The 19403-nt window shown below is 38.4% G+C and overlaps 1 protein-coding gene across 1 annotated transcript in view; it reads left to right on the top strand.

Moving 5' to 3' along the window:
• LOC126321317 (HCLS1-associated protein X-1) overlaps positions 1-17776 on the top strand; it is a 74794-nt gene extending 57018 nt beyond the window's left edge. The window contains exons 5-7 of the mRNA XM_049994171.1: positions 3715-3862; positions 3985-4138; positions 17496-17776. Of these exons, the coding sequence (XP_049850128.1) occupies positions 3715-3862; positions 3985-4138; positions 17496-17596 (403 nt within the window). The 3' untranslated portion in view covers positions 17597-17776. The remainder of the gene's footprint in view (positions 1-3714; positions 3863-3984; positions 4139-17495) is intronic.
• Positions 17777-19403: the final 1627 nt, after the last annotated feature.

Genomic DNA, 19403 nt, shown 5'->3' with positions numbered 1-19403 from the left:
CACCTGCGGAGCTAATTGCCGTATAAACTTATGCAGCGATGGTGGGTGTTGGCTTTGTGTCTGTCTTGGCTACAATAATGCATTCACTATGATGTTCATAGTGGCTTACACAGATTCTAATTTCCTTATTCATTATTAGGACTATTCCTGCAATGCTGATATTGGACCAAAATACCTTTTCATTTGACACAATCTTCCAAAATTCTTGCATTGTCAAACATAAGTTATTATGGTGATTGGTATAAGTAATTCCTTCTTTTGATTTAGAGTTATTTTGTTCGGTTTTGCCCTGTGATAGGTTTGCTTTCCACACTTTCCCACCCCCACTCCCCCTCCACACTCCCACTCTTCCCCGCCTCTTTCATTACACAGCAGTACACAGTCTGGCATGGCTACAGCTTGTTGATTATGACATAATGTACACATTATAGAAGAAAAGCATGTAAATACCATTTTATTAAATATTTAAAAACATAGTCTGAAAATAAGTGATAGGTATAAAGTCGCAAATTTTTTTTGGAACATTCTTTTCAATTTTAATATATTTTTGGTTAACAATATACAGTTTTCATGCTATCAGAATGTGTGATTGAGTGATTGAAGAGTGTATGTGAGGAACGAATTTTACATTACAGTTGATTGTATATGTATGGGCATTTACATAACGTACATGTGGATGGCATACACTGCATGAAAGGCACAATTTAAAAAGTACTTTCATTTATATGAGAAAGTAACAAGTTTACTTTAGTCCTTTGGACATGTAAAGATACTCTGTTACACTTACAGGATAATCCGGCATTGAATAACAGCGATATGTAAAATGATATATTGCCACTCACTATGTAGAGCTGGTGTTGGGCTATTGTATGTGATTACACATGTGTGAATGTGTGCGTTATGTTTTGTCTAAATCTGATGGAGGGCTTAGTCTGATAACCAATAACATCTAGCAGTCTTTTTTGATGTACCTGCCTGCCACTCAAAGCTACCTCTGTGTAGTGAGTAGCAGTATGACATTTCTATGCTGTTATTGTTGGGTAAAGTTTGTCATAGTTTAGAGAACACATTTTGTATATTATACATAAATTCATTAAAGGACTATTGGTCAAGTAGGTGAAGCACGTAGTTATAAGGGAACAGCTACAACACTGGGTGGCCATAGTTTGTTTTAGCCAGTAGATAGTCTGTGTGAATCAAAATACTGAAGATTTGGGATCTGTTCCAAAAAAATAAGACAATTTTCTTGTGGCTATGAAATTTTGTAACAAGTTTAATAATGCATTTTGTTTAGGAATGTTGTGTTAGGGTTAGCATAAAGTGGAAATTAATGCTTACATCTGATTTGGGTGATTTTTCTGAGTTTTTATTGGATAAAGTGAAAATTATGTTTATTATGTTATGTAATAACAGTGTGTGACACATTATGCAGACTTTGCTTAGAAACACTGGCTCAGTAAGAAGTAAGAAACTGTAAAATGTTTAGGGAAGCATAACTCATCACTGAATACTGTGTGTACATTTGATCGTTGCTATTTAACTGGCTTTGTCACATTGTCTTTATCAGAAGCTCATTGGTGCAGTACAGTTACTGACTGTCAGTGAGAGTTTTATATGAATAAACTGTATATTGAAGGAATAAATGAACATTATCTTTTGTAGTATGAACTGTTTATTGGAAACATATACTTTGTATTTAGTATGGACTTTGGGGCAATTTTTTGTTGACTTTTCTATTTGAAAGTGTAGTGCAGTTGTTTTTCGAAAGTTTACTTAACTTAGTAATTTAGTTATTAAACCAAGACCTCATGTATAGAATAAACTTAAAGCAGATTAAAAAACCTCATAATACCAATCCCACACTGTCAGTTTGCAGCAGCTTTCTTCAACTGGGTTGCATTGTTAGTTATCCTAGATCAGACAGCTTACTGAAATTAGTTTGGAATTGGATAGAAGGCACTGTGCTGCTGCACACTATAAGTATTGGTCAGACATACAAAAGACAGTAAGTCTTTCATTACAATGATTACAGTAAACATTTTCAAATGCTTATAAGCACTGTAAAGTCATTTCGCTCTGCCCTAGCTAATTGCTCATCACAAACTTTGACTTTTGGTAATGGGACATTAGACTTTATTGATACTTAATGTATGGCTTCCACCTGATTGGGAGCATGACATAAGCTAATCACAAACTGCATAATGTACATGGAGAAAATAATAGTGCCGTTCAGGTTTCGAAGTTCTGAAAAGCACCAAATCCTGGACATCTCTCTCTCTCTCTTACAGGATGCTTTAAACAAATATTTGAAAAGTTTCATTTTTTTAATACAAATCATAAAGAGATTCTGACCACCATGTTTCAGATTTGAGTTTTTATGATTTTTATCTGCGAGTAAATTTGAAACAAAGTGGATGTATCCTGCCACCGCAGTAATATGGAGATGGACTTGGAGAATGGTGGTGATATTATTCATGCCACACACAGTTTCATCTTCAGCAGGTGCACCTCCGGGAGTCATGACAAACACTTTGCATGTGGCTGACCATTAGAAGGAAATAAATACCTGGTGCTGTAGGTGATTTGGCTTTCACATTTCAAAGTTGAAGAGTTTTTTGTCTTGCTTTGTGAATGAAACTGTTACTTTGGCTTTCTGTCCAGCACAACCACAATTTTTTGACAAATGAACATCATGTCACCTCTACAGGACCATACAGGGTGGTCAGCAGTCTACAGTGAGTCTGATAATTGCCGATTTGCATCTCAGGATTCCATTTCTACAAGGCAGTATATGAAAATCTGAGGGCTGTTTGTTATTTTTTTTCTCCAAAAGTAGGGTTTCATTTAATCAGATGCTAGAGGCTGTATATATGGCTCAGCATCCATGACTAGTAGCTGGACGTATAAGTAATTGTACTACTAATGATGGCTCCGAAGTTGGACTGTACATCAAACATCACAACACAGCTATTTAAAGTTGAGTACACAACTGGGATATGTGTTACATATAAACAAAGATGTCTTAAGTAGATCTTATTGAAGATATTGCTTGGCAGACAAATCTATGAAGATGATTGATGTTACTAATATCTGGTCAGCTTTCCACCACTTAGAAAAACACCGGAAATTCTTTTAGGTTTGGTGCTATTGATTCTGAAGTATGCAAGGCTTTTTGGGGTTTTGTTAATATTTTCAACAAGACAACTGAAAATAACTAGTCATCTACTAAAGCACATTTAAAAAATTGAAATTAGTTATTATCTGTGATTTATCACTTATAAGACTAGAGTTCACAAGAAGACCTTAATCAGCCAGACACTTCTTACCAAACAAACAAAATTTATTCTGAATGAATTTCATATCCTTCTGTGTTGCATGTCATCATAATAAGCAGTGTGAGACGAAACTAATTTTCAAGCCTCTGTACTCTAATATTGCAAATGCTTGTTGCGCCCATTTGAGTAAAGTTCCTATTGTATCGTTGAATCATTTAAAGTAAATGCTAGGTTAAGATTAATAAATATGTTCTTTTGATGAAGTAGACTTCCAAAAAGTTAATAATTGTTATCTCTTTTGATTCTGGAACCCATTCAGAGAGCTTGCCATGAATTTCTACACTTCAAATGTTAACTGATGAATCCCTGACTTGTCATTGTAAGTAAAATGAACCAATAAACGGAAATATTGTATGTATTCAATTACATTTATTTTCAGTATGAAAGGTTCAACTTTGGGTGAAATACTAGATGCGAAGCCTTCATTAAGAGTTGGTGTTGATGGGGAGGAACTGCCAACACGAGGACCACAGATAAGAGTCTTTGGGAAAAGCGTAACAAGTAAAACTGTTCGCAAACCTGATGGCGTAAGTTTCATCCATATTTATATTGAGAAACTCATCTCATTCACATAGGCTGTTTTCTTTTCACAGAATGTGAAATAAACAACAAATTAAAATTATTTTTGTTTATAAATTTTGTATTTCAGTCTGTAGAACATCATAAAACTGTTAGAGACAATCAAGGCAATGAAGAAACAATTGTAACAAGGCAGATTGGAGACAAGAAGTACACAGTCATCACCCACACTGATGCCAACGGTGTGATTAAGAGGAATGAGACCTTCCAAAATATGGATGAAGGTAAAATAACTTTGATGCTATTCCATTTAAATGTCTCCAAGGAACTTATTTAGCCTGGGTCCAAGTGTACTGATTTTGTGGTTCGAGAGCTGGGGGTGGTGAGCACCACAAATTCTCTGTAATATTAAGCTCACAGCATGTTTATGGCCATCCTGTGATGGGACACTTTACTTGTTATAAATGTTGGGAAGTAATTAATTCTAACAGAATACTGTGGTTAAGTAATTCTAACAGAATATTTTGTGTTTGTGAGTAGTGGAGTACAGTGAGAGTTTTGTAATAAGTGATATTATTGTGGCAGGATAGTGGCAATGTAAGCCATGTAGAACAATTAGTATTAATTAAGCTAATACTATTGGTGATGACTTGGACAGGATTACTACTCAGACTCACAATAGGGTTCACTTTATTCAGCTGTTAATGCATCATAATCAACTCCACTTGATTCAACTGTAAGATTAGCTGATGTGGGTCTTGAGAAGAGGTGGGTGACTGTTCATAATACCCACATTTTGATGGCGTTGGTTGACATTAGGTTACACTTGCATGGCCAGCACCTGAATAGGACTGGGACACAGGTGATTGTTAAGCTTTCTTTAGCTCACTGAAGGCTGAATTCCTTTCAAAATTTGTAGGAGGGCCAGACCTTTTACAAAGATGAAATCAATTAAGCAGTACCCCATCTTCAAACACTCATAGATATTGTCTTCATAGGTTGTCCTCTAGTTGAGGCACACTGTAAGGAAAAATGAGTAATAGGCTACCAGATGATGGAAGAATGTGGAGTCATTCCCCAAAATAGTGAACAAAAGTTGTAGAGATACAAGACAGCTTTGCATTTAAAACCAGTCTCCTAGCACACACTTACCAAGAAGTCCGCAGTACATACAATTTAGTGTCAAATGAAATTCTGTTTTGTATATTCCAGTCTTTGGTCTCACACATAGTATCATTATTAGTTCCGGTTACCAAGTCATCATCAGATGACCTGTTTAACAAAAAAGAAACAGGGGACTGTAAAATACTAGGAAACTAAATTACAAATTGAACTAACTTTTATAAATGCACTTGGACATGTTAGATGGTAGCTCATCAGCAGAACTGGCCAGGAGAGGCACTCATATTGTGAGCACATATTTGCTCTGATTTTTGCTTCTGAAGGCTAACTGTGAGTGATATGGTATTAAAAATAGTCATAGTATAAATTTAATTGTAAGAGAGAGCCTGCATAAAATGAACATGAGTAGGGGGAAAGAAACTACTGTTGTAGATAAAACAAACACGTACTAGAAGTAGGATAGATGATGCATGCCTTCAGACAAAATCTGCAAGTACCAAACTTGAAGCTGGCAGTTGTAAGTGTACAATAAACAATCAGAATAAAAGTCATCACCTGTAGTCCAAAGACTGATTTGATGAAGCTTTACATGCTACCATATCCGATGTCTCAGGACATGTCCTATCAACCATTACTGTCTTATAGTAAGGTTGTGCTATAAATTTTATTTTTTCCTAATTCGATTCAGTGCCTTCTCATCAGTTATTCTATCTACCCATTTAATATTGAACATTCTTCTGTAGCACCACATGTCAAAAGCTTCTGTCCCCTTGTCTGTTACGGTTATCATCCACATTTCACTTCGACCAGACAAATACCTTCAGAAAAGATTTCCTGCCACTTAAATTTATATTCAGAGTCAACAAATCTCACTGTTCCAGGAATGTTATTCTTGCTGCTGCTAGTCTTCATTAAATATCCTCTTTGCTTTGGGTTTTTTAGCTGATAAAATAGGAAACCTTATCTATTCCATTTAGTGTTTCATGTCCAAATCTAATTCCATCAGCATCACCTGATTTAATTCAACTACTTTCTTTTACCGAAGATCATGTTACACTGAATAACATTGAGGATAGGTCACAGCCTTGACTCACTCCATTCTCAACTACAGATTTCTGTGCAAGTTACGAATAACCTTTCGCTCCCTATATTTTATCCCTGCTACCTTCAGAATTTCGAAGAATGAAACAACTGTTAAATCAAGCTACTGTTAGACAATTGTGAGTCAACAGAAAAAGTGTTTACTGCGCACCTGTGATTGCCAGTTACCAGTTGACTACTTGTACAGGCACACATTCAGGCTGTAGTCATCAACCCTGCCTCTAGTGTACATCTAGCTCACCTAAACCAGTATTTATGTCATTTTCTTCCTGGTATTCACTTTGAGTAGTCTTTCTCTCACAATCAAGTTTCTATTAGGAATATATTTTTTACCAACTTTATAGTATTACTGCACATAATTAACATTAGCTTTCAATTACTGAGCAAGGTGGCGCAGTGTTTAGCACACGGGTCTCGCATTTGGGAGTACGATGGTTCAAACCCGTGTCCGGCCATCCTAATATAGGTTTTCCGTGATTTCCATAAATCGGTTCAGGCAATTGCCCTTGTTAGGGCACGGCTGACTTCCTTGCCCATCTTTCCCCAATATAAAAAGACTGATGACCTCACTGTTTGCTTCCCTCCCCCAAATCAACCAACCAACCAAGCATTGACAGAAGGTGGCACACATGAGCATGAGGGGACAGAGGGACAGAAACAGCTCCTGGTCCATTCAGTTGACAAGCTATGATGAAACGTATTTAAGTTTGAAGAGAATCAGGAATTTTATTGTCACATGACATACAGAGTTAAATAACAAGATTTAATGTACAGGGGACTCATCAATACTGCAATTACAATTTATGTGTATTGCAGAAACAATAATTATTAATTTATAATTTATAGCGACTGTGTATAGCCTAACAACAGTATTACTGTAAAAAGAATGAATAATTATTACAGTCATTTATTAGACATAAAACTTTTAAACTTAATTAACAAAGCATTTTAGCCACTTGCTCTCTTGGTCAGATTGTCATATTAACAGTAAGAAGTTATTCGAAGGAATAATAACCATTCTGTACGAACAACTGTCATAGTTCTTGCTTTAGTAGCCCCCATCTCCATGCTGAGCATTTGTTTCTTTTTTAGAATGTTATAAATATTCATGCCCATGTATTCTGAGGTTTGTGCAAACAGCTTTAATCTATGTGTGGGAAGCATGAAATTCTCCATGTTCCTAGTACTGTATTGATGTTTAAAGTTATTGTCCATGAATAACATGGGATTACTGTATACAAAAATAATCAGTTCATAAATGAACAAACTTGGAGCACTTAATATTTTTAAATTTCTTAACAGTGGACGACAAATTACTTTCGTTTTTGCATTAGATATATTCCTAACAACTGATTATTGTAATTTTAAGATTCTAGTCATTTTGCTTATGCCTCCCCAAAAAATAATGCCACACCTTATAACTGATTCAAAGTAGCTGTGGTAAACTATTTTTCTTGTCTCCAAGCAAGCTGAATATGACAGAATCTTCATTGCAAATATCAGGCTGTTTAATTTACTTGCTAAATACTTTGTGTGAAGACCAGGATAGTTTTTGTTCCAAATGCATGCTGAAAAATTTAACACAGTCCGCTTCTTTCAGTTTTTGGTTTCTACGACTAATGTGGATCTTTTACCTTAGACTTTTTAGTTTTTAACTGCAGCAAATGTCTTTTCCCAATATTCAGTTTTAGCCCCTTTAGTCGGAGCCAGTTTCCAAACCGGCTAATAGTTTTGTGATGGTCGAAGGCATTTGTCCAACAAGGGCAGAAGTAATATCAGCGAATAAAACTGAGTGTGAATTTATGTTCGAGGGTAGATCATTTGTATAAAGTCAAAAACAAAATCAGACCCAGAATTGAGCATTGTGGAACACCTTGTGGAAATAATCATCCATTCAAATAAGGAATCTCCCTTACTTGATGATATAACTACCTGTTGTTTTCTGTCTGTGAGGTATGACCTAAACCACTCTAAAGCACAACCCCCAATTCTGTATCTTTCAGTTTATACAGGAGTAAGTGATGGTTTACAAAATCACATGCTTTTGTGAGGTCACAGAATAATCCTGCAACTTTTCTCGACTTCGTTAAGGCGGAACTGATTTTTTTTCACAAACTCGTTAATGGCATCTATTCTACTCCTGCCTTTTTGAAAGCCATATTGATTATCTGAAATTATGTTTGATGTCAGTATAATTTTTTTTAATTTGTGTTACTACCACTTTTTCAAATATTTTTGAAAAATCGGGAGAGTAGAGATTGGGCAGTAGTTGCCCTTATCTTCTCTTGAGTCCCCTTTTTTTTTTACCACCTCATGCTTTAGGATGACTGGAAAGTGGCCTTCTTTGAGTGATTTATTAATTATTGAGCAGAGAGGGTGAGCTATTATCCTGACGGCTGCTTTAAGTACTTTGGTAGGTATGCCATCGCCCCAGCAAATTTTTTTGTTTTTTTGCTGTACTATAGTTTTCTCTATGTTTTCAATTGAAATTTGTTAAAGTATTCTTCTGCTCTGTGTCTTAAATGTACTTTTTCTGCATAAGCATGTACATTTACATTTGATTTAGATACATTTATAAAAAAAAAAAAAAGTGTTGAATGGCTCTGACATCTGAGCCGGGTTTGTTACAGTTTTACTCCCCACCTTAATTTTGGAAATTCTTTGCCGTCAGTTCTAGTCTCCAGTTCTGATTTTATGATAGATGTACTGCCTTTGATTTGTGTCCATGAGTTGAAATGTATTTATTATTAACCATTTGTTTTGCTGCTTTCACTACCCTTTTAAATATGCTTTTCTACTGTTTAACATTGTTAATGAAAACAGGGTCTTCGTTGTATTTCAGTCCCTTGTGCAGTTGTCTTTATTTTTCTCCTCCATTTTTTTTTTAATGGATATTTTTTTTATTCCAGCAGTGATCAAATTTAGCTTATTAGACACTTTTGTCTAGCACACTCTCAGTAGAAATTTTGACTAATCTTTTACATAGATTTTCAAAAAATATGTTAACATGTAGAGAGTTTGGAATCTACTTGGACTTGCTGCATAATAAAGATGTTTTGATTTTTATTCCCATTTTCTTCTTTCTTTGTAAACGGATTACCTGATGATAAATGCTAAGGAATCGTAACCACTAATGATGACTCTAGGCTGAAAAATACAACAAAAGGAATTTCTTTACAGAGCAGTCACTGTGTTCCCCTCGGGCAGTACACCTAGTCTATGCTTGAATGACAAATTTAATATGTTTCTGCAAACTAATCTACTTTCCTAGGTAGCTCATTTCCATTGGAAAAATACACTCCTGGAAATTGAAATAAGAACACCGTGAATTCATTGTCCCAGGAAGGGGAAACTTTATTGACACATTCCTGGGGTCAGATACATCACATGATCACACTGACAGAACCACAGGCACATAGACACAGGCAACAGAGCATGCACAATGTCGGCACTAGTACAGTGTATATCCACCTTTCGCAGCAATGCAGGCTGCTATTCTCCCATGGAGACAATCGTAGAGATGCTGGATGTAGTCCTGTGGAACGACTTGCCATGCCATTTCCACCTGGCGCCTCATTTGGACCAGCGTTCGTGCTGGACGTGCAGACCGCGTGAGACGAATCTTCATCCAGTCCCAAACATGCTCAATGGGGGACAGATCCAGAGATCTTGCTGGCCAGGGTAGTTGACTTACACCTTCTAGAGCACGTTGAGTGGCACGGGATACATGCGGACGTGCATTGTCCTGTTGGAACAGCAAGTTCCCTTGCCGGTCTAGGAATGGTGGAACGATGGGTTCGATGACGGTTTGGATGTACCGTGCACTCTTCAGTGTCCCCTCGACGATTACCAGAGGTGTACGGTCAGTGTAGGAGATCCGCTCCCCACACCATGATGCCGGGTGTTGGCCCTGTGTGCCTCGGTCATATGCAGTACATATATGATTGTGGCGCTCACCTGCACGGCGCCAAACACGCATACGGCCATCATTGGCTCCAAGGCAGAAGCGACTCTCATCGCTGAAGACGACACTTCTCCATTCGTCCCTCCATTCACGCCTGTCGCGACACCACTGGAGGCGGGCTGCACGATGTTGGGGCGTGAGCGGAAGACGGCCTAACGGTGTGCGGGACCGTAGCACAGCTTCATGCAGACGGTTGCGAATGGTCCTCGCCGATACCCCAGGAGCAACAGTGTCCCTAATTTGCTGGGAAGTGGCGGTGCGGTCCCCTACGGCACTGCGTAGGATCCTACGGTCTTGGCGTACATCTGTGCGTCGCTGCGGTCCGGTCGCAGGTCGACGGGCACGTGCACCTTCCGCCGACCACTGGCGACAACATCGATGTACTGTGGATACCTCAAGCCCCACGTGTTGAGCAATTCGGCGGTACGTCCACCCGGCCTCCCGCATGCCCACTATACGCCCTCGCTCAAAGTCCGTCAACTGCACATACGGTTCACGTCCACGCTGTCGCGGCATGCTACCAGTGTTAAAGACTGCGATGGAGCTCTATATGCCACGGCAAACTGGCTGACACTGACGGCGGCGGTGCACAAATGCTGCGCAGCTAGCGCCATTCGACGGCCAACACCGCGGTTCCTGGTGTGTCCGCTGTGCCGTGCGTGTGATCATTGCTTGTACAGCCCTCTCGCAGTGTCCGGAGCAAGTATGGTGGGTCTGACACACCGGTGTCAATGTGTTCTTTTTTCCATTTCCAGGAGTGTACAAGCAAAAATACAGTTCTAATAAACAACTAGTTTATATAGGTATGCTATTAATTTCTAATATAGGAAAAAATGGGATCTATATAATAATGTAATGATCAACCCATTCATAGAATTTTAATACAGACAATACTGCAGTGTACTTTATAGAGTGTCACCAAGTAGTCTGAAACAGTTCATTATACATGAGAGGAACAGCTCACAGAACACTTAAAACTATGAGTGTTAACATTCATTCATTCGTCATTATAAGCATCACAATATTGTGTAGTTTTAACTGTTGAATTGGCTGCTGTCAGGCTATTGCTTAAAGGTTCATTTATGTGGGATTTAAAAAATGCAGAATGCTGACAATATTGTGTGGCACTATTGCAGCCAGACAAATTGCATCCACATTTATAGCAACATTATCAGCTGTTTTGCCAGGCATTGTTTCTGGCAATATGTTTCTGGACTAGAAGATTTACACTATACTATTGCCACAAAATAGGCCAAAGTGAGCAAGTGGAAGTAAGTGGAACTCTTCAGCTTTTACAGTCGTATAAGGAAAAGGATACATTGTTACTCACTGTAAAGATGACACATTGAGTTGCACAAAGGCAGGATGAACAGACTTTTACACATTTAGCTTTCAGTCAAAGCCTTCTTCAAAAAAGAAATCTCACACACTTTCATTCACACAAGTAAGCACACTTCACACACCTGACTGCCACTTCTGGCACCTTGGACTGGAATGCAATTATCACGCGAATGAAAGCAACAAATTGGAGAGGGCAGGAAAGGGAAAGGGAAAGAGAAAAGGGAAGGGAAAGGGATACTCGGTACTGTTGGGGGGGGGGGGGGAGAAGAGAGAGTGCAGGGACTAGATGTAAGCATTACAAGACTTCCATGATGCACTGTGTCGTGAGGCTGTGGGGCCAGAAGGTGGCGGTGGAAAAGGAGAGGAACATGGAAGAGGAAAGATGGCTGGGGGCATTGGCAGAAGGTGGCACTCCTGAGCATGAGGGGACAGAGGGACAGAAACAGTTTGGTGGAGGGTGTGGGGTCAGTAGGGTACCATAGGTTGAGGCCAGGATAATTTTGGGAGCAGAGAATGTGTAGTGAGAACTACTTCCATCTGTGCATTTCAGGAAAGCTGGTGGTGTAGGAGAGGATCCAGATGGCCTGGGTTGTGAAGCAGTGATTATTAGTGTACTATGTTCAGCTGGATGTTGTGCCACAGGGTGGTCTACTTTGCATTTGGCTAATTCGGCAGTGGCCACTTGTCCTGGCACACAGCTAGTTGGCAGTCATACCAATATAATAATGTGCAATGCTTGTAGGCTTCCATAGGTGGACCAGTCTCTGATGGGGTGGAATAAGCCTGTGACAGGACTGGAATAGGAAGTGCTGGGTGGTTGGATTGGGCAGGTCTTGCAGTTGGGCCTTCCCTAGGGATATGACCCCTAAGGGGAGGGCTTGAGATTGGAAGTGGCCTAGGGATGGAGTAGGAAGTTCTGGAGGTCGTGTAGGTGATGGAACATCACTTTAGGGGGGGTGAGAAGGGTTTTGAGTAGGATATCCCTCATTTCAGGGTGTGATGATAAGTAATTAAAGTCCTGACAAAGGATGTGTTTCAGTTGTTCCAGTCAGTGGTGGTACTGGCTGACAAAGGGGACACTCCTGTGTAGATGGTTCTTGGGGTTGGTGGGAGAATTGGGAGTGTGAAGAGAATTCACACAGTAGATCTGTTTGTGGACTAGGTTTCACATCAGACAAGGGAGAAAGATACAAAGAACAAAAGAAATAGTGTTTTTTGTAAGTGTCTTTTTTTTTAAGGAAGCCAAATGCTTCAGAAAATTTAACTTGTGAACTGATCTTGGGTACATAACTTTTCCAGAATTGTACCAAGATTTCAAAATGTAATTGCTAGTGTCTCTTAGAAACAATTGCATGGAGAACTACTAAAACTGATTCAACTCAGAGTATACACAAGTTACAAAGTAATGGTTAATCATCCTTGGGTTTTTAGTTACTAGTGATCTGTACTGAAATTTAATATACCTCTTTAAATCATACTGTTTGTTAGTAAGCCTCTTGGTACCATAAGTAACAGTGGTTTTGTAAAAGAACTGAAGGTTTCATTAAGGTAAGTTTGAAACGAGAATGTTGTTGTTGTTGTCTTCAGTCATGAGACTGGTTTGATGCAGCTATCCATGCTACTCTATCCTGTGCAAGCTTCTTCATCACCCAGTACCTACTGCAACCTACATCCTTCTGAATATGCTTAGTGTACTCATCTCTCGGTCTCCCTCTATGATTTTTACCCTCCACGCTGCCCTCCAATGCTAAATTTGTGATCCCTTGATGCCTCAAAACATGTCCTACCAACCGATCCCTTCTTCTAGTCAAGTTGTGCCACAAACTTCTCTACTCCCCAATCCTATTCAATACCTCCTCATTAGTTATGTGATCTATCCACCTTATCTTCAGTATTCTTCTGTAGCACCACATTTCGAAAGCTTCTATTCTCTTTTTGTCCAAACTAGTTATCGTCCATGTTTCACTTCCATACATGGCTATACTCCAAACAAATACTTTCAGAAACGACTTCCTGATACATAAATCTATATTCGATGTTAACAAATTTCTCTTCTTCAGAAACGCTTTCCTTGCCATTGCCAGTCTACAGTTTATATCCTCTCTACTTCGACCACCATCAGTTATTTTACTTCCTAAATAGCAAAACTCCTTTACTACTTTAAGTGTCTCATTTCCTAATCTAATTCCCTCAGCATCACCCGATTTAATTTGACTACATTCCATTATCCTCGTTTTGCTTTTGTTGATGTTCATCTGATATCCTCCCTTCAAGACACTGTCCATTCCGTTCAACTGCTCTTCCAAGTCCTTTGCCGTCTCTGACAGAATTACAATGTCTTCGGCGAACCTCAAAGTTTTTACTTCTTCTCCATGAATTTTAATACCTACTCCAAATTTTTCTTTTGTTTCCTTTACTGCTTGCTCAATATACAGATTGAATAACATCGGGGAGAGGCTACAACCCTGTCTCACTCTTTTCCCAACCACTGCTTCCCTTTCATGCCCCTCGTCTCTTATGACCGCCATCTGGTTTCTGTACAAATTGTAAATAGCCTTTCGCTCCCTGTATTTTATCCCTGCCACCTTTAGAATTTGAAAAAGAGTATTCCAGTCAACATTGTCAAAAGCTTTCTCTAAGTCTACAAATGCTAGAAACGTAGGTTTGCCTTTTCTTAATCTTTCTTCTAAGATAAGTAGTAAGGTCAGTATTGCCTCACGTGTTCCAACATTTCTACGGAATCCAAACTGATCCTCCCCGAGGTCCACATCTACCAGTTTTTCCATTCGTCTTTAAAGAATTCGCGTTAGTATTTTGCAACTGTGACTTATTAAAATGATAGTTCGGTAATTTTCACATCTGTCAGCACCTGCTTTCTTTGGGATTGGAATTATTACAGTCTTCTTGAAGTCTGAGGGTATTTCGCCTGTCTCATACATCTTGCTCACCAGCTGGTACAGTTTTGTCATGACTGGCTCTCCCAAGGCCGCTAGTAGTTCTAATGGAATGTTGTCTACTCCGGGGGCCTTGTTTCGGCTCAGGTCTTTCAGTGCTCTGTCAAACTCTTCACGCAGTATCGTATCTCCCATTTCGTCTTCATCTACATCCTCTTCCATTTCCATAATATTGTCCTCAAGTACATCGCCCTTGTATAAACCTTCTATATACTCCTGCCATCTTTCTACCTTCCCTTCTTTGCTTAGAACTGGGTTGCCATCTGAGCTCTTGATATTCATACACGTGGTTCTCTTCTCTCCAAAGGTCTCTTTAATTTTCGTGTAGGCAGTATCTATCTTACCCCTAGTGAGATAAGCTTCTACATCCTTACATTAGTCCTCTAGCTATCCCTGCTTAGCCATTTTCACTTCCTGTCGATCTCATTTTTGAGACGTTTGTATTCCTTTTTGCCTGCTTCATTTACTGCATTTTTATACTTTCTCCTTTCATCAATTAAATTCAATATTTCTTCTGTTACCCAAGGATTTCTACTAGCCCTCGTCTTTTTACCTACTTGGTCCTCTGCTGCCTTCACTACTTCATCCATCAGAGCTACCCATTCTTCTTCTACTGTATTTCTTTCCCCTATTCCTGTCAATTGTTCCCTTATGCTCTCCCTGAAACTCTGTACAACCTCTGGTTCTTTCAGTTTATCCAGGTCCCATCTCCTTAATTTCCCACATTTTTGCAGTTTCTTCAGTTTTAATCTACAGGTGATAACCAATAGATTGTGGTCAGAGTCCACATCTGCCCCTGGAAATGTCTTACAACTTAAAACCTGGTTCCTAAATCTCTGTCTTACCATTATATAATATATCTGATACCTTTTAGTATCTCCAGGGTTCTTCCATGTATACAACCTTCTTTCATGATTCTTAAACCAAGTGTTAGCTATGATTAAGTTGTGCTCTGTGCAAAATTCTACTAGGCGGCTTCCTCTTTCATTTTTTACCCCCAATCAATATTCACCTACTATGTTTCCTTCTCTCCCTTTTCCTACACTCGAATTCCAGTCACCCATGACTATTAAATTTTCGTCTCCCTTCACTATCTGAATAATTTCTTTTATTTCATCGTACATTTCTTCAATTTCTTCGTCATCTGCAGAGCTAGTTGGCATATAAACTTGTACTACTGTAGTAGGTGTGGGCTTCGTATCTATCTTGGCCACAATAATGCGTTCACTATGCTGTTTGTAGTAGCTTACCCACATAACTATTTTCCTATTCATTATTAAACCTACTCCTGCATTACCCCTATTTGATTTTGTGTTTATAAGCCTGTAGTCACCTGACCAGAAGTCTTGTTCCTCCTGCCACCAAACTTCACTAATTCCCACTATATCTAACTTTAACCTATCCATTTCCCCTTTTAAATTTTCTAACCTACCTGCCCGATTAAGGGATCTGACATTCCACACTCCGATCCGTAGAACGCCAGCTTTCTTTCTCCTGATGACATCCTCTTGAGTAGTCCCCACCCGGAGATCTGAATGGGGGACTATTTTACCTCCGGAATATTTTACCCAAGAGGACGCCATCATCATTTAATCATACAGTAAAGCTGCATGTCCTCAGGAAAAATTACGGCTGTAGTTTCCCCTTGCTTTCAGCCGTTCGCAGTACCAGCACAGCAAGGCCGTTTTGGTTAATGTTGCAAGGCCAGATCAGTCAATCATCCAGACTGTTGCCCCTGCAACTACTGAAAAGGCTGCTGCCCCTCTTGAGGATCCACACGTTTGTCTGGCCTCTCAACAGATATAACGAGAATATAATTTTTATTTATATTTTATTTTTTTTCATCAGCACACACTACTGTTTACACTACCAGTTTCTGTGTCAGGGCCATCTAAAATAGTATGAAACTCATGTGGATGAGGAGCAACATCCATTTTCACTTTTCCTGTTCAACTTTTTTGCTTTGCATTTGGCATAAGTTTGAAGATTTTGGATTTTTTTTTGTTACTGCATCAAGCATTAGTTTGAGTTCATCGGCAACAGCTTACCACATTTACTTTTTCAGATTGGTCATAGAAGCTTGACATTTATGAAATTTATAGGACTCTTGTTTATCCACTTCTCTCCATTACCGTACATAAAAAAACTTACAACAACAATGTATGGCTAGCAAAATTGATGGTTATTTGTACATGTGCAAATTTTCAACCAAAAGCTAAACCATATTGTATTGGTTCAGACATGGGACTGCAGTGCTCTTGATGAGAGAAGTAGGAAACAACGGTGAGAGTGGGAGAGAAACATATACAGATAAGGACAGAGGTAGAGATTCTCCTGCAGTATGAAATATCCTCCACCCTTTGTGGATAACACTGGCAAGCCCTTGCCAGCATCTCTGCAACAGCCTGCAACATCAGCAGTATTCCCCAGGTGTACCAGAAAATTGCTGTATATTGCAACTACGTTGCAGCAATGTTGACAAAAATGCTATTTCGGCCAAATATTGCCATGTGAATGACCCATATAAAGATGCTACTTTGAAAATAGCAGAAAATAGTAAAACAAGATGACTTCCGATCTGCAGCTTATCCTTTAGTTACTTCAGATAAATGGTAGGATGCTTTCATATTGCAAATTGTGAACAGTTTATGGCTGAGACAGTTTCCATCTGTTGTGACTTCACTGATGTTGAAATATTGGCAAAAATACATTTAATGCACACTTTAGGAGCTTACTGCTTGCTTCAAGTCAATTCTCACTTAACCACAAAATGAAAATGGTGTTTTTAGTCATGTTGTTAAGCAGTTTATTGGCATTGGTCAACAAGTTTATAATGCTAGTGTTCATGGTACTTTACTAAAATGCTTATTACTGGATATTAAGATTGTGTTATTAAGTCACCTTCGCTGTTCAGTCTGTGACAGGGTGGGTTATTTAAAGAGGTATTCTGTTGGGAAACAATATAGCAGTGCATCAGGAAAGAAACAGTCACAAAAATTTTCAAAATATTGTAAAACCCTGCCAAATACTGAAAGAAGTACTGCTCTTGTTATGTAAAATGGTAATTTTTTTACATGAACAATAAAGGGTTTTGTTTAGATAAGTTGCAGTCTGTTTTCACTCTGTTGTTTTGTAATTTAAATATTACTATTGTTTCAGGCGAAGTTGAAGAGTTTAAAAAGAAGTGGAATATCAAGCCTGAGTTGGACAACAAAATGACAAAAGATGACATTGACTTTAAAAAGTTTTTTAGCTTCTGAATTTTTGTACATAATATGTATATGAATTTAATTATGAATGAATATAGTCTAGAGTTGTTGAAACTTGATGAAAGAATTGTAATAATGTAAATACCATATCACAGTATTATTCTGTTGTACACTTCAATCAGTAAATTTAATTTGCATGTCAGTAAACCAAAACATTACTTGAAACCATAACAGATGTCTTTATTATGTGGTATTTTATGACATATCATTGACCCTCATATTTAAAAAAAAAAAAAAAAAAACTAATTAGGGTGGAGAGCTATGATTTTTATGGAAAGAAAATGATGGCTAGACCAGAAGCTCCTTCATGACATGGGGAGCTGGTTCATGGAGCTGCTGTGTGAACCAAAAACTACCGGTTTACTGGTATTTTCTGGTATGTGCAGCAGCTCCGTGAGATGGTTCCAAAGATCAGCGAGGAGTTTCTGGTTTATAGATAATCACTTGAATGGAAACCCAATAAATAAATAATTGCAATCTGGACTATATCTGTTATCTGTTCACATTATGAAAGTGCTTGTGCATGTGTGTGTGTGTGCATGCATTGCGTCTCCTCCTAAACCAGTGGACCGATTTCATTCAAACTTGGTACACACAACCCTTACTGAGATAAGGAGATATGACATCATAAACAACAAGATTAGTGAAAAACAGCCGCAATATGTGTGACATTTAAATTTATTATTTCTTTACTACTAACTGTATTCGCAACATATTTTGCTGGCAGTATCCAGTATGTGGCTGAATGTACCTAGCTGAATATATCATTGTATGGCACATAATTCAAGAGATATGATGCCATAAAAACTGAGATACATGAAAAAAATACTGCATCATGAAGTTTTAATACATTTATTCTGTACTGCTAAGACACTACTACAGTTACGTCAACTTAAGGAAATCCCTGACATCTGGCTGCCCTTTTGACAGCTTTCAACTGTGAAGCACAAATGGCTGTAGGCAAAAATGATAGCCATCTATAGCGCTATGAAGAGGTGTTACCAAGGGACATTTACAAAATTGCATTGTAGACATGTGAAGCAGCTTCACCCAGCTTAAAGAAACTGTCCGGGATCATGTGTCTTAATTTGGATACTATCCTTATACATTTGTACATTATGCATATTTCTGTGTACACTGTTTCATAATTCCAAAGGTGTTTTCGCGAATATATGGAAATTAAATTTTTTTGATACTTCACTACAAACACAGTTAATTTTTTTGTTTCCATTACTGATAGAAAGCTGGCAAGATGAATTCCTGGGTAATACTGGATTTGTCGGCTAGTATCACTATAAAGCTCAAGACTATGTACACACAAATCTCATGACTATATACGCATATGCCATCTAAATTTAACTGAGTACATTAGTAAAAAAAGCCAGTACTCCACCTCAGTTTTGTTCATCCATTGTTAGTAGCTGAATATTTAATTTATTACAGAGGTATTTTTCAAAGGAAACCTTTACATATCTGTGAATACCGAGTCCTATTTATAGCACCTAATTACTTGTCGTACACCTTTATTTCTATCCCTGAACCTAAATGTTCAGATAATTTATGAATGGCAAGATGAGTTTTAGTTTCCTTTTGAATTAGTAGGGATTTCTGATTTCTTCTGCTGTCAGATAGGAGCTTGGTGAATATCTTAATGTAAATTGAAGGGGATCACTGCTGTCATAAGTGTTGGGACATTACATGGTATCAATGGTGATGAGTGAAAATCTGTACTGGACCAGGATTTGAACCCTGGATCTCCTGCTTACAAGGCAGGTGCGTTAACCAGTGCATCACCCAG

Source organism: Schistocerca gregaria, chromosome 2, assembly GCF_023897955.1.
Source record: "Schistocerca gregaria isolate iqSchGreg1 chromosome 2, iqSchGreg1.2, whole genome shotgun sequence".
Lineage (NCBI taxonomy): Eukaryota > Metazoa > Arthropoda > Insecta > Orthoptera > Acrididae > Schistocerca > Schistocerca gregaria.
This window is presented reverse-complemented; position numbering and strand designations above follow the sequence as displayed.